This window comes from Corapipo altera, unplaced genomic scaffold (genome assembly GCF_003945725.1).
Source record: "Corapipo altera isolate COAL_440 unplaced genomic scaffold, ASM394572v1 0, whole genome shotgun sequence".
Classification (NCBI taxonomy): Eukaryota; Metazoa; Chordata; class Aves; order Passeriformes; family Pipridae; genus Corapipo; species Corapipo altera.
Genome location: NW_020884872.1, coordinates 24,690,941 through 24,706,260, shown reverse-complemented (window position 1 = coordinate 24,706,260; position 15,320 = coordinate 24,690,941). Strand labels below are relative to the sequence as shown.

The 15,320-nt window shown below is 44.5% G+C and overlaps 1 protein-coding gene across 4 annotated transcripts in view; it reads right to left on the bottom strand.

Annotated features, from left to right (window-relative positions):
- The window catches only part of ARHGEF7 (Rho guanine nucleotide exchange factor 7), a 125,741-nt gene that overhangs the window by 106,593 nt on the left and 3,828 nt on the right, over window positions 1–15,320 (bottom strand). For 3 of the 4 annotated variants that reach the window (XR_003527165.1, XM_027640092.1, XM_027640103.1), the window contains exon 2: window positions 3,783–3,869. Coding sequence is in view for 2 of the 4 variants with exons in the window: in XM_027640092.1 (XP_027495893.1) it covers window positions 3,783–3,869 (87 nt within the window). In the remaining 2 variants the exon portion in view is untranslated. Of the gene's footprint in view, window positions 1–3,782; window positions 3,870–3,955; window positions 4,079–15,320 lie in introns of those variants that run through there. The other variant, XM_027640117.1, reaches the window with a different exon arrangement.

The following is a 15,320-nucleotide window of genomic DNA, read 5'->3' as shown; positions in this document are numbered from 1 at the left end:
ATGATATAGGTACAAGATGATTGTGATGGCAAAACTTCTTAGGGCTCAGGTAGAAACAAATGCTCTGTGACCATCACTTTTTCATTTTTGTCTCTTTTGCCAAACTTCTGTGGAAGATACATCTGCAGCCAGTTCCATCTTAACCATACATAGTGACCCATATTCTTCCAGAACAGAATCCATCAGGTACAACAAGTATCTAGGACCCTGTTTTGAAAAGCATGTCATGCTCCTCAGAAGAAAGTACAGTTAAGTGTCTTCCCACCCAAAATTAAAACGGTAGGGGAAAACTGCCTTTAAAGCAAAAGTGCCAAGAACAGCATGCAGCAAATATCCTAAGGAAAAGTTGCAAAATAAGTTGTGAATTGACAACATAAGCAGTTATTCTACAGTCCCTTCCATCTATACAGGCATCCACCATTGGCAGTGAAGTTTCAAAGTAGAATAAACTATTCAACACTATAATTATTCTAAGCAAACACTAACAGTTTTCAGACGGGAAAAACAACATGGAGTTGCAAATTCAGTCCCTGGTTGAGGTCTCAGGAACATTTTTTCATTAATGTCTCAGCTCCTTGTATCCACAAACAAAAAAGAATATGTTAAAGAATAATTTTTTAAAAAACCAACACTTGCAGAACATTCTTCTGGTTATTTTACTGCGCTTTACCAACACAGATTTCATCTCACAGAAGACTGCTGCAAGCTCCAGATAAAGTACTTTTCTCTGGAACATTTAAATATCAAAAAATACTAAGGCATGTGGGAAGGATCCACTGGTTTCCTCTGAGGAACAGCAATCCTTCTCATTAGAATTTGAAATATCCATTCTGAATATTCTATTATCTTTCTAACAGCCAAAACTCACTGGGAAGTAAGAAGAAAATAAGAACAACTTTCAGACACCAGAACACTTCGAAACCAACAAAATTTCTCATCTCTGCCCCTTACTTTTCAGATAAGAAAACAACAGTCATCATGTCCTCTTATTACATGATGCCACAGAGAAAAGCAACTCTAAGAACTCATCTACTACTGTGCAACTTTCCATTAACCACAGTAGTTTATCAAGTTCTTAAGCATGTTGTGACAAAGTCTCCAAAACTGGAGCCATACAGAGCTCCAGCAAGGCAAGGAGCTCTGACATGGTTTTGTAAAAATACAATACCATTACTTCCAAGAGGAGTTCAGATCTGGGAGCAAAAAGTGCTTGTGCAATGCTGAACTTAGTCTAATCAAAGTACTACCTTGCTTCTACCATGCTCACAAAACTACACACTGAGAAATGACCCGATCCAGCTACAGATAACTCAGATTCAACATAAGGCTCAAGTGCAACCCTTAGAGGTCATGCAAAACTCCATGTTGTGGAATACTTGTTAAGAAACACACCAAATTAGTGATCAGAACAAGGTCACATCTCAAACCATTCCAGAGCTTCCTCTGACAACCATACTGTCCAAGTGTTTCTACTATTTAAGCTAGCACATACACATCCACCTCTCTGTCAAATATTTATACTCACCACTAACTCCTTGCTAGCTAATCTGGTCTCTCTGAAAATACCCCGCTTCCTCACACTCTTCGTTCAATGCAATCTCTAAACCTGATCACAGTTAAGGAAGCATTACATGGATGCTGCACAGGGGAGCTATGGCATCTTCCCAGTTCACACAGCAAAAAAGGCAGAGATCCATGAGGGCTGACTCACACCTTGTTAAAGGAGGGAGGAGAAAGAGCCCAGGAGCAGCCGATGGCGAAGAGGCCCCTGCCAGCTACTCACTGGTTGAATCCAGGTTACCATTCCTCTCATCTTTGGCCACAGCTAGGGGGTTGGAAAGACTAATGAGAAAACAACAGGGAATGGCCAACATACAAGCCATAAATACACACACAGGAGGCTCCATAAGCCCAAGCATTTGTGCCCCTTCCTGCAAGCCTCTGAACTCCTCTGGTAGCTTGGGAGTAATTCCTGTTCCAACATGCTGAGCTGGAAGCTACTGCTGCCAGTTACCTCCACATAAGAAAGGTGTTTCCGGCAGTCTTGCTGAGAAGACCCTGAGGCCAGGTTAACAATTTGACTATGCCCAAAAATATTCAGGCTCTGAGAGCAAGACAAAAATTATATTTTCTTTAATCATTTTTCTTCATTTTCTTGTCACCCCAAAGAAAAGAGCTGAGAAAAGCTTTCTGCAACTACAAAAGAGAGACCAAACCGCAACGCTGTAACTATCCCCAGCTTGTCACAATTGCAATAACTTCCAAGCTTTGTGAAAGACATGATGTAGGAAATTAGTAAAGAGAAAGGGAAGATATTAGTGCTATTTTCCCCTCTTTAATATTTGCAATACTCGATTTATTTCTGCATTGAGATTTGAAGTGTCTTCCTCCCCAGATCTCTCAAATTCACGCATATCTGCTATTTGAAATGTGGATCAGCTCACACACATGAACATTCAAAGTGTGAAAAACTCAGTGCAGCTCTAAAAAGACAAATGGAGGGACAGATGCTCCAAAGCAAAAGCAAAAAAAAACCCCAAAAAAACCCCAAAAAACCCCCCAAGAAAAACCCCTTGACATCAGGGACAGTTCACCCCAGGACCTGGTTTGTGAGTATTTTAGGATTTAATTTGGTTTTTCTCCCATCAAATTCTACAAGATTCTCTATGTATTTGGAGGGGAGAAGAGAAGGCGGGTAAAAAATGTAAAAACATATTCTACAAGAACAGTGCTAAAAACTGTCTTAATTTCCATCCTTACCCATAAAGAAACCTATGATTAAATGCAAGTCCTGCTAAGTATGACTAATTTCACTAATGATACTTAGAGGCCTCAGGAAAGCAATCAAAGTCATTTTTAATGATATTTGATTACTGCCTGGCAAAAATCAAAGGCAGGACCAGAGATACTATAAGACCCTGAGAATTAATTACGGCAACATTTCACTAATTTAAGTTCAGAAGCACCAGAAACTATTTTTTCCACCCCAAAAAATGTCTCTGATAACTGAAAATACAATACCTCTCACTTCCAAACGCAGAGACGCTGAAACCTGTTTTTAGTCGCATCAGTTCCTTCCCACACACAAACATCAAGTAAACTCGACAACACTATGTACTTGCTACAGCTAAATATACTGGCAATATTCAAGTACCTAATTTGAAACCCTGCGAACACACGTTCGGAAAAGATGGCAGTTTGCTAGGCTTTTATGTAACGCAAATTTAAATAGAAGGAACAGCACCTGCCATTTTCTTCAATTAGCATTTCATTCGGCTGTTACCAACTTAATTTCTTGTAAACCAAACGCGGCGCTTCCGAAGCAATCTCACGAATTTATCGGACACAGCTGATAGGCACCAAGAATTCTCTCGGACAGAACAGCAATGGTTTCAGCCGCCCCGGGGCCCGGCGAACCCCACCCCCGGCTCTCCGCAGTGACAGAGGGTCGGGGTGCGCCCTGCCCGCTCAGCGCTCTCCGAGGAGCAGCGCGGCCCTTCCACGCGGTACCAGCGCGCTCGGTTCTCTCGCTTCCCGCAAGCCGAGCCATCCCGCGGCGATGGAGCGAGGCTCGCCCGGGGCGCAGCCGCCACCGCAGCGCAGCGGACAGCGACGAGGCCGCCGAGGCAGCCCCGGGTGGGCAGCAGCGGCTTCCCCGCCGCCCCCCGGGCCCGCAGCCAGGGGAGGGGCGGCCGCCACCATCTTGTCAGCCCGGGCACAAAGGCAGGGCGAGAAACCCCCCGCCCTCGGGACCGAGCCGGGTGCCCCCCGCCCCGACTCACCTCCAGGCGCAGGGAGGCACCGCAGCCCCGCAGGAACTCGCGGATGTTGCTCAGGCACTCGCCCTCGGTCCGCGGCTCCGGGTACACCTGCAAGAGAAGAGGCGGGCGGCTCAGCGCGGGGATAGGAGGGGACGGTACCGCACCAGCGTCCCCCGCCCGGCCGCTCCCCTCACCTCCCGCTCCCCTCGTAGGCGGCAGCGCCAATCGCTCCCACTGGAGGGGTTGAACCGGGAAGTAAACACGGAGCACAGGAAATGGCGTGCGAGGGCGGGGGGCGGCGGGCAGGAGCGCGGGCAGGGGTGCCCCGGCCAGGCGCGGTCGCGGGCGGCTCTGCCCCGGCGCGGGGAGGGCGGAGGGAGGGAGGCGCTCGGCCCCGCCCCGGCTGCGGGCGGGGACCCGCCGTGGGAGCGCCCCCGGGCCTCGTCGCCCAGCGTTTCTTAATTTGTTAAATGGTGATACAGAGCCCGGTGCCGTGACGGGTTTGGCTGCAGGGCAAGGCGACTGCACGGGAACGGCCCTTCCTCGGCACGAGGAGTGGTCGCGCACAGGGGACAAGGCGTACGCTGCGGGTGGCCCGTGTCGTCCGTGAGGCTGCCGGTGCCTCCTTGTTCTGATGTCGGTCTACCATTAGGTATCGGTTTTCTAACTAGGAAATACATGAAAAATGCCCCGAAGACCTCTGTGGAAAAATATTAGCACCCGGAGTTAATAATTACCAGGGTCTGATGTTAACGAGCTTCGTTTATCTGTAGTTTATTAAACAGCCCCTTCCTACCCCAGAAGAAAAGCAATTTCACAAAGAGGATAACCTCGACTAAACCTAAGACTTTTTGGCAACACAGCATGTGCTCTCTGCAGGCACGTTCACGGTGCCTTCAGCTCAGCCTCTACCCTGACAGCCAAGGGTAACAAGGAAAAGCAGCCATCCCCAAGCGCTTCAGGGGCATGGCTTCACCTCCCACAGCTTCACTCAAATTCTATGTGCACATAAGCACATATAGTTTCACAAAAAATTCATTCATTTCTGTGAAGTAGTTCAGCAAATAAATCATTGCCAAAACTGACCTGCAGTGAAGATGCAGCCCTGGACACCTTGTTCTGTTGGAAAGGGAAAGTCTTTCCAAGTGCCCTGGAAAGTCGCTGGAAGCCAAGGTGTTGCAACACGCAGCGTGGTGGCCTTTGACTACATTTTACAGTCAGAGGAAGTTTTGTTTAAAGCACATGTACGTCAAGGCTACATAATCTCACAGTATAATCCACCTGCATAGCACTGGAAACTTCACACAAGGTCGACTCTAAACATGTATCAAGCTGAATCCAACTTAGTGCCTTCCCATATGTTTATATGATATCAAAGATACCTCTGATCCCACAATACCACAAAAATTAACAAATGCAACAGCATGACAGGGTCAACCTGGTATAAAGAAATTTAAAACACAAGTCACTATCATTTTCTAAATGCAAAATTCAGGTGAGTTTTAAATCAAAGCTGCTATTTTGTAATACAAGGAATTTGGTAACAATACAAGTCGAAGAATTTTTCTTTCCTTAAGCAAGAGCACACATACACATACCCTCCAAACTCCTCAAATTATCTGGTACTATAATAAACCACCATGGGTTAAGAACAAGCCTTTTACCATACTATAATGCAAATGGAATGCCAAAGAAGTCCTATGCAAGTACAACATCCTGAAAGACAAATTCAGGAAGTTTGAAGGATACAAGAAGTGAGAGAACCCTCCTGAAAACATTATGAGTTTCATCAGTCTTACTTGATATACTTTCTGATTACTCTATTAATTTACTTCTTAATTCTACTGAGAAATCTCAAGCTCAGTCTATCATACCAACATCCCTTGTTAAAACAGAATCCTGAGACTTCTTTCAGTTTTTCTATATTGATGCTTCTAGTATGCTCTTTCCTACATACTCTTAATATTTACATAAGAATTATATAGTTGCAATTTATAACTGTTTTTTCTTAAACTATTTGCGTAATAATTGGGGTTTATCTCCCTTTATAGCTGTTACTTCCTCATCTCTTTTTTTGTACCCCCCATTTTCTTTTTCTTCTAATTTGTTCATCAAGGCCTCTTTTCATTCTGAGAAACCTTAACATTACTTCTGCTCTCCAAACACTAACAACCCCTGGTAAGAAAACCTACAGTAAACCTACATTTCTCTTAAAAGAAACAAATGTCTTGTCTCATAACATAATCCACATTAACACAAAATGTCGCAAAGACTCCAACACATTAAGCTCCATAATTCTAAGAAACCCAGATGTATGTACTACCAACTCATACAAGGCTGCACATAGTTCATAAGAGACCACATAATACCTGAAAAGAGGCCAAAAAAATAAAAAGGGGGGGATGTAAGGGGAGACATGATTAGAGTAAGAAAAAAATTTCCAATTAAAGATTAAAGAAACAACAAAGAAAACCCAAACTCTGCAAATTGCTCTATGTCAGGTCTGGAAGTTTAAAATACATGCCAAATATACATCTGAGACCTTAACCCTAATGCTCTCTAATACATGTTTCCAGTTAAAAATCATCTTCCTTCAAAACAATAAGTTACAGTAAATCTTTAGAAATGCCATTTCTTCCCTCACAAAACAAGGGAAAAGACTTCGGGGTGATAAAAGAAGCAGGCTATGTCTTCTTAGCTCTATGGCTGCAGTGGCATTTTTATCCAACAGAAGACAGAAGCATATGGGTAAAGAATTCAAAAGTATCTTAGCATTTGCATCCTGCTAGAAATTTTAAGTGCTAATGATCCCATAAAAAGAAGCAAACTCATTATTTACCTGGGAAATCTTAATGTGAGAGTGGCAGCCTTTTGCTACAGACAGCTGAGAAACACAGTAAGGGACTTGAAGAACAAACTCAACCCCGCCCCAGGATGTTCAAGTGCAGTTACATGGGCTAAGCCCATGTTAAAATTACACTTATGGAATATGACATCCTTTACATACAGTTACAGGAAGCTCAGGAGCAAGACCTGTCTCTCACAGATCACATTTATAGCCTCACAGGCTATTCAAAATGTAACAGAACATCATGCAAGCAAGCAGGCCACAGGCAGGTAAGGCCTAGCCTGCGTGAAAGGCACCAAATATATTCAGAGAAGAAAGGATAAACAAAATAAAAGTAGGGTCATATTCCAAAATGACTTAGCTTAATAAAAAGTAGACTGCATGTACATAAAGCAAATGAAATAAAGAGGTAACATATTTTCCTCTCCAGTATTTGCTTCATCCTCTTGCTTTCACGGACCAACAATGTCAGTTCATTAATGGGGGTTGTCTTCTTGTTATACGTGTATACAGCTCCTAGCACAAAGAGACCTCAGTGTCCAACTGAAACCTGTATGTGCTCTGGTAATACAAATAAAAAAGGTTAATAGTAATTAGAAAAGACAAAGATTCCAGAGGGGCATGACAGATTCTTAATTAGGGACCAGGGTGCCACGGTGGAATCCAAGGAGACAAGTAAGGTAATACACAGAGATGCCACAGTTTAAACCACTTCTTTGTTGTTCAGGGACAGGTTCTGATTAAGATTTAATCTCTCAGGGAGCAGTTCTGGAAATCACAGCTAGTTCAATGAGGACACATGTGATGCACTGCAGATATCAAGGAGCAGAGTACATTTTCTACCATCCAGAAAAGGTGAGAACAATATGCAATGCAAATTGATGGTACCTAGCTAAATGTTACATCCTTTTTGATCAGTTTAAATCTGTGGTTTTAATCAACAACAACACAATAATAAAAAAGAGCAATGCAGAGACAGGCTGCATCATGAAAAGGTATGACAGGGATGGTCTTAAAAAAATGAAAAAGGCTACCATTAGTTCATTTGGACAGGGAAATTATCTTAAGAAAATATGCAAGGAATGTGTAGAATAATGAGTTTAAAAGAAAAAAATTGCAGTTCTTTGACTGCAATGAGTAAACATGAGAAATTAATAAAAAATAGGAGACATCTTCAGTTATATGAATGGGAAATTAGCTGTTTATTTGCATTTATCTGCAGAACAAGTTGACAAAATGGGTCAAAGGCAGAGAGGTGTACGAGGTCTTAAATATAAACTGGAATCTACCAAGAGGACAATAGGAAGAGACTGAATGACAGCAGGGTTATTACATATAAATTAAATCAATCATTTATCTAGCTCAACATATAATATGTACAACATGCTTTACTATGTGAGTTAGAAGACTGTCTCAGTTACTAGAAGCAGAAACTAATAGGGAACACAACAGCTAGCTACAAACTAGTGGGCATGTCCAGCAGACACTTAAAAACGTCCAGTTCAGGAGTATGGCTGCTCAAGTCTGAAGTTCAAAGACTCAGCCCTCAAGTATGGATACCAGGGGGAAATCCTGCATTGTAAAGAGCATTGCAGAAGAATGCATTCTCAAAGGGAAGAGTTGTAGGGACTGTGTGATGAGGATATTGTTCTTTGCTACCACATGCTGGACCTCATCCTATTCATCCTGCCTGGAGCCTTTTACACCAGATTCCCCTCTCAGCATGAAACAGTTTTCTCTCCAGGTTTCAGAACACCTTGTACACACAAAGCATTGCCACAATCTAACCAGTAAAAATACTGTACATGAACAATGCAGCAAAGCTAACAAAAGGGTCCTATTGATCACATTCAGTCCCACAGCAGCTGTGCTTTGCTTCCAGCCTCTTTGACTGGTCAAGGGCAATGGATCTTCCAACGAAGCACAGTGACAAACAGCCAAACACCTCCTGCACAAGTGCTGCAGGCTGGGGTTTGTTGCCAGGATTCACGTTTAGGGATAAAAATGAGATTAAAAACATTATGAGGAGGAAGCCAGGCCATTTTCATACTAGCCTGGGTGGTGAAGCTGCAACTGTCCAACAGCTCCTGCAGGTTCTTTCCCTCCCCACCACTCCCAATTGTGTTACCTTCTGCTTGCACCTGCACCCATGCCCAGCAGGCCCATCCCTTGCAGCGTTTAGGTATCCCGCTCTGTCCCAAACACCTGCTCTCACAAATCGCATCCAGTAGGGATGGAAAAGAAAGAGTGGCTACATAGCTACACATGAGGACATCCCCTGCTTCTCGAGGAAGCATCTATTGCTAGGTACCAATGACAGGGGCAGCACTCCTTCCACAGTAAGCAGAGTTGAGCTCAGAGGACTTGAGGATGGAGCTCCACACTCCTCCCAGCACAACAGGAGGCACAGCTGCACTTTAAAGGATTGCAAAGCCCTCTGCAGTTGCCCAAACACTTCAAGAATTGCATTTTGAACTGACAGCATATTAGCAGGATACTATAATTAAACTAAAAACACAGATCAGAATTATCAAAAAACCACAGTTTTAAGATGAGGTGTCTTGACAGAGCAACAGATCTTACCATGATACTGTCTCTGTGGTACTGTACCTCTTTAGCACTGACTCTTTCCAACCTATAAAACCTGCTGCCCACAAACTTTTCAACAATAATCCACACAGCAGTCACCATGGAATAGACAGCAATATTTTGGCTTGAGGGAACCCATGTTCTGAAAGCACAGCAGCAGGTAGCCAGGTAGACAGTAAAAGCTAGATCCAGAAAAAGACTGAAGCTCCTACAAGCCATGCACTAAGGTGCCCAAATTTACATTCCCAGGATTCACCTAGGCTCTGCACACAGTACAAAGGGGAAGGTTGGTGCCTTAAAATATGCCCTAAAATTCTTATATGCTGAGAAGGATACAGGGTCACGAAGTTAATCAAGACAGAGCAGAAGGTAAAAGCAAGAGTGCACCTATGTTCTTGACCCCATCCAGGACTTTAACAAAATAAGACTTCATCTTCTTAGTGTTCCAAACTCCAGTCATCTCCTGGACTTGCGAGAGTCCTTTAAGTGTCCTTTGGAAGAACTCAAGAGTGCATCCTCTCTGAGAAGTGACATATGCCCATTTTTAATGAAATAATACAGCACAGAGGTTCCCTAAACCTCTTGCTTGGACACCACTACTGATGACAGCCACAGCAGCAGCTCTTAGATTCCACTGCCTTGCTCCAAAGCCATCAGCACAGCTAACTCCCCATCTGACACTCCTCTGCTGCAGATCCTACATCCCCACACCAGTCCTTCCACACTCTGTCCTTCCATCTGTCCCACCTCAGATTACACACCACCATCTTCCAATCCCACATTTTAGCCCTACTCTTCTACCACACAACCTTACCCCACCACCTTTTCTTTACTGTTCAATGGACCACACCAACCCATAAGCCACAGCTCTGCGCTCCCTCAACTGCCACCTTGCTATAGTATCTGAAACGAGGAGCACTTCTGGTTGACTAAAGACTCCTCCAGCTCTTCTGATTTCTTCCCCTACACACATACAGAAATGCTTGTCTGCCTGACCAGCCTTCATTAACAGTGACCTACATTCAAACACACACATGTTCTGCGTTAGCTGCTTCAGTCCTTTATTGGAAATAGCGCTCAAAACCTAAGTTAGCTGTTTGCAAAGGAAATTTACAGTTTGGTTAAAATGCCAGCCAGGTTTGTGGCAGCCTTTATAAACTGCACCTTGGAGTCTTACACAACAACTAGAGCAACTTTTTCCCTTTCATCTGCCCTGTGAAAATGACACCGTAAAACCGATACAGCTGTTTGAGCTCATCCTTTCAGATATACACCTGTATTAAACAATGTTCAGGAAAACGGCAGGTTCTTTGCAGTGGAAGTACAGTACTTTTGTCACTTCTCTTGGACCCTGTTTAAATCCCCATCAAATACATAGTCTTCAAGCTGCAGCAGGAAAGGTTCAGGTGGACATCAGGAGGAATTTCTTCACAGAAAGGGTGATTAAACATTGGAATGCACTGCCCAGGGAGGTGGTGGAATCATTGTCCCTGAAGGTGTTTAAGAAAAGATTGGACATGGCACTTAGTGATATGGTCTAGTTGACATGGTGGTGTCCGGTCAAAGGTTGGACTTGATGATCTCAGAGGTCTTTACCACAGTAACTAATTCTGTGATTCTCTGGAAGTCTATAAACTGACTCCTAGGAGGCAGGTATTCAACTAAGCCCTAAGATACAAACAAGTAAGTTAAGGGCACCAGTCTGTACAGGACTTTTGTTTTCTCAAGTTTCCATTATATTTTTATATTTCACACAAAAAACCTACATTAACACAGCTTTAAGAAACTGAGAATGCCACACATATAAAGCTTACAGGACTGGCAGCTGCCCCTGAAAATGCAATCAGGGTCCACTTGCAGGCCCACACTGTGACCTGAATTAAGCAGGAGTCCTACTGGAATACATGCACAGGAGTGTGCCTGAAAGATATATACACGTAAGAGGGTCTAGTTCCAGCTGCAGGAGTAATCTGCTTTCCCATGTTTCCCAGATACTGAGAACTAATACTCCTAATTCCTGTGGGTTTACTTTTTTTTTGCTATTTTAAAGAAAAAGAGGAAATCAGTTAGTATGCAACCCCACACAGCACCATCAGGCTGTGGAGCTCCAGGGGTGCCAGCATTAGGTAACCCCAGGAAGACGTGTATTTCCCTGAAGTCAGTGAGTGGAAAAAGCCCAGTGAAGTGCTGCTCCAAGTGTGGGCTTGGCAAGAACCGAACTAAAGACATTCTGCTGTGAAGGGAGGCTGGTGGGGAGGGATTTTTCACCCCTTCTCACATAAACCCTGCAGCATTTCCTGTGGAGCACTGCTGTTTTGGTGCAGCGCAAGCTCAGGCTTCAGGAGTCCAATCACTCAGGGTTTGTTTACACTGGGAGAGCTCTGCTGCTAGATATGCTGGCATCGCTCCTCAGTGTGGATGTAACATATGCCAGAGAGGGAATTCCTCTGCCAGTCTAACGGTACCACTTCCCCCAGTGACATTAACAAAGCCAACAAAAGCACTTCTGTCAGCACAGCTGCACCAGTGGAGGGGGTATATGATTTTTATTGCTTTTCCCCCTGCCCCTCTCTGTGAAAATATTCCATAGGACTACCAAAGCCCTACAGAGGGGATCCTCTCCTGGGCAAGCTGCCAACATCATCCAACAGCACTCACTGCAGAGCAGGAAAATGGAGATCTGAATGAAACGCTTGTAGACAGCAGCAGTGTTTCGCAGGCCAGGAAGGGACAGGGGGCTCTGGCCACTGGGTGCCAAAGATCCATGAAAAGAAGCAGCACGACAGAAACTTCTAGCAGATGAAGCTGGCCACCTCTCCTCAACTCCTCACCACAATGAGAGCGGTGAGGCACTGGAACAGGTTGCCCAGAGAGGTTGCAGATGCCCCATCCCTGGAAGCATTCAAGGCCTGGTTGGATAGGACTTTGAGCAACCTGGTCTAGTGGAAGGTGTCCCTGCCCACCATGGGGATGTTGGAGCTCGATAATCTTTAAGGCCCCTTCCAACCCAAATGTTTCTATGACTCTATGATTCTGGTGGTGGGTGATGGCAGTAACCACATAATACTGAGAGATGTGGAGAGAAAATGGTTTTGCTCTATGCAGCGAAGTGAGGGAAAGCACAGGAGTGTCACACTGGCTGAGGATCAGGAAGTAAAGCTCAGCCAGCCAAGGTGCAAGACTGACACTGCTTTCATGCTGCCAGCTCACAGTATTTTTGCAATGTCATGCTGAAATGTTTTAAGGTTCCAGCTCCTCAAATCACAGACACTGTGTAATAACTAATTACAACTGTTACTTAAGGATGATTTATCTTGAATGCCCCTCAGTGTTTCAAAGCAAAATTTTAAAAATATATATGTACACATTAGGTATATATGTATATAAATATGTATTTTATATACATATATATATAAATACACTTATATACATATACAATTTGCAAACTTCAATTTTGAAGCCAGACTTCTAGTTTTATTAAGGCTTGAATTACAGCTGAACAATGTGGTGCCCTTGGCCACTAGCATGCAGTAGTAAACAGAGTGAAGCGTGCTGATGGCATCCCCATAGTTCTTTCTTTTCTCCATACAGACATAGCATTTGGATGATGGCCTGGGTAGAGTGAGTAGGGCACTCAAGGGCCAAAGAATCACCTTTTCTGCAGCCCATATTATGCACAGACATAGAAAGAACATATCTAGAAACTGTGGAAAGGACATTAATCAGAGTAAGACCAGCAAAACTACATTATTTTTCTGTATTTTCTGACAAAAACAATTTAATCGCCAACAGTTTCCTTAATTGCTCCCTCTTTTCAAGGTCTGGCATGCCCTTATTTAACTCAGTCTAGACCTTTACGCATTGAGAGGATCTGATTTTCAAGGAAAGAGAAAGCAAACACAGATACAAGTCCTCTGCTTCCTCTATGCGCACAGGCAGACCATATTTCTCTGGACAATATCCCAGGCACCAGAACTACAGAGCCAGCGCACAGACAGGAAAAGCACAGGCGTTATCCTTCAGAAATTTGTGCATCCCTGCTCTCACAAGGCAATAAGAGTAACATGGTAAATGACAACTCTGTAACAGGACCAAACAATCCTAAGAAGCTCACAGCAACACTTAGGAGAACAGCATGTATTCAGGATAAAGGCATTCTAACAACCTTCTGTGGGATAACTTTCCTCTGGGGCTTGGCTAGGCCTTGCAGTGCTTCCACCCTGGAGCAATAGCATTTGTAGGCACACCGGCATACCCCACGCATGCAGCCACAGCAGGCACAGCTGTCCAGGGCAGATTATTCTTGCCAGAAGCACAGTAATCTCCTTGGGAGGACTATTGCCAAGAGGAGAGAGCATATGCACATTAAAATGAGGATTTTGCTTCCTGCCTCTCAGGTCTAGTCCTGTGATGACCTTCTGCTGCTGCTGCAATGCAAGTATCCCCACTACCTTCCCAAGAGATAATAGCGAGCAAAGGCAGGACAGCCTTTGGGTTCAGCCAGGCAGACCCCAATAGCCTCACCTTCAGCATCAGGGTCAGAACCATCCTGCCAGAAGAACGTCCAAAATGTAGGTTGTGCAGGGCCAACTAGCACCTGGAAATTTCTACCTTGGGAGTAACATCTGCATCATTGGTGGGATGTTCACCACAATTCCCAAGCTCTGCCTGGGCTCCACAGTCAGATCACAGCCACCGTTGCAGCCTCTGCAAAGGTACTGGGCTATAAAGATCATCACTTATTATTAACTCTGGCTTCAAAACACCTTCCCTCTCTTCTTCCTTTGCAACACTTGAAATGCCACATTCAGGTCACACCTTGTCATAACAGGAGAGAAGTACTTAGCCCCAATACATCCATGTGAAATCAGAGACAAGTGAACATAAATTTCCCTTTGCCTGAGCCACAGGCGCACACCCTCATCGCAAGGACAAGGCTGGCGAGATGGCTGCTGCACAAGGCAGCCCAAACCCTCTATTTGGAGACTGACTCTCAGTGCTTGTGCTCATGCACAGCAGTTCATCTGCCTTGTGAATTGCAAGGAGTTAATTTATTCCTAAATTACAGTTCAGAACGCCTCATTTAGCCAAAGACCTCTATCATTAAAAAGAGAATCATATATAGATATACAAGGTACGTGTAAAAAGATCTTAATATTTGCTGCCATCAGTCCTGATAGTATCCCAATTCATAACCAAATTAATGTCAACACCAGTACCCAATCCACCTCAGGGAGACGGAATGATGTTTCCTTCCAGCCACGCACCAAGTCTCATCCAGCAAGAGAGCGATCTGTATCTGTTTTCCCGAGGCCAGCCCCATGCTGTCCGTCTCCCACCTGAGCAATGCGGGAGCAGCAATAGGAAGCGGCTGTGTTTTGGATCAGCCTCCCACACGCAGCAGAGCAGCTCCTGGGTTGTTCAATCCTACGCTCAGTGCAATGGCTGGGGATGGTCCATTCCACAGAGGGGGGCCAGGGTGTTGAGAGACCCAGCCGTGCATCCAGCACGCTTCCCCATCCCCTGGCTTCAAAGCACCGAACCAGCTGCTCTTGTGCCCTCCAGAAGCCCCTAACAGGAGGGGAGGGGGGGTAACGGGGTGTCAAATGGCTGCTGCATCGCATCCTCTGATGCATCTCCCTATTTCCCCAAACAGAACAAAGCTGTCCTCTAAACGATGGTTTCTGTCGAGCAGCTGACCAAAAATAAAAGTACAAACAAAACTTAATGGAGCGCAAAGCCTCCTATGACAAGGAAAATTCCCGCTCCAGTTCTGATCTCTGTTTACAACGTTGAAAGTGGGTCAAACTGGTCTGTGATGGAGGAATCTGTTTGGAAAATGATCTCTGTGAGGAAAAGCATCTAAGCGGCAGACAATTGCACTGCAATGCTTCCAGGGGGATCCTTTCCCCTGCCATCAAAGTAATTCAATTTTATCACACAGGGTTTAAATCCTGTAACTTGAAATTACAGCTTTTTATTCAAATTACTTGAATTCAGCAATTCCCTATCTTTTAGAGGAGATCAACAAACCAGGGTGTTTCAGTACAGACCTCTGTGCTTTGAAAAGCTAAGATATGGCTGGGTTTGGACAGGGTGGGGGAAGCTGTTGTGGTTTCTGG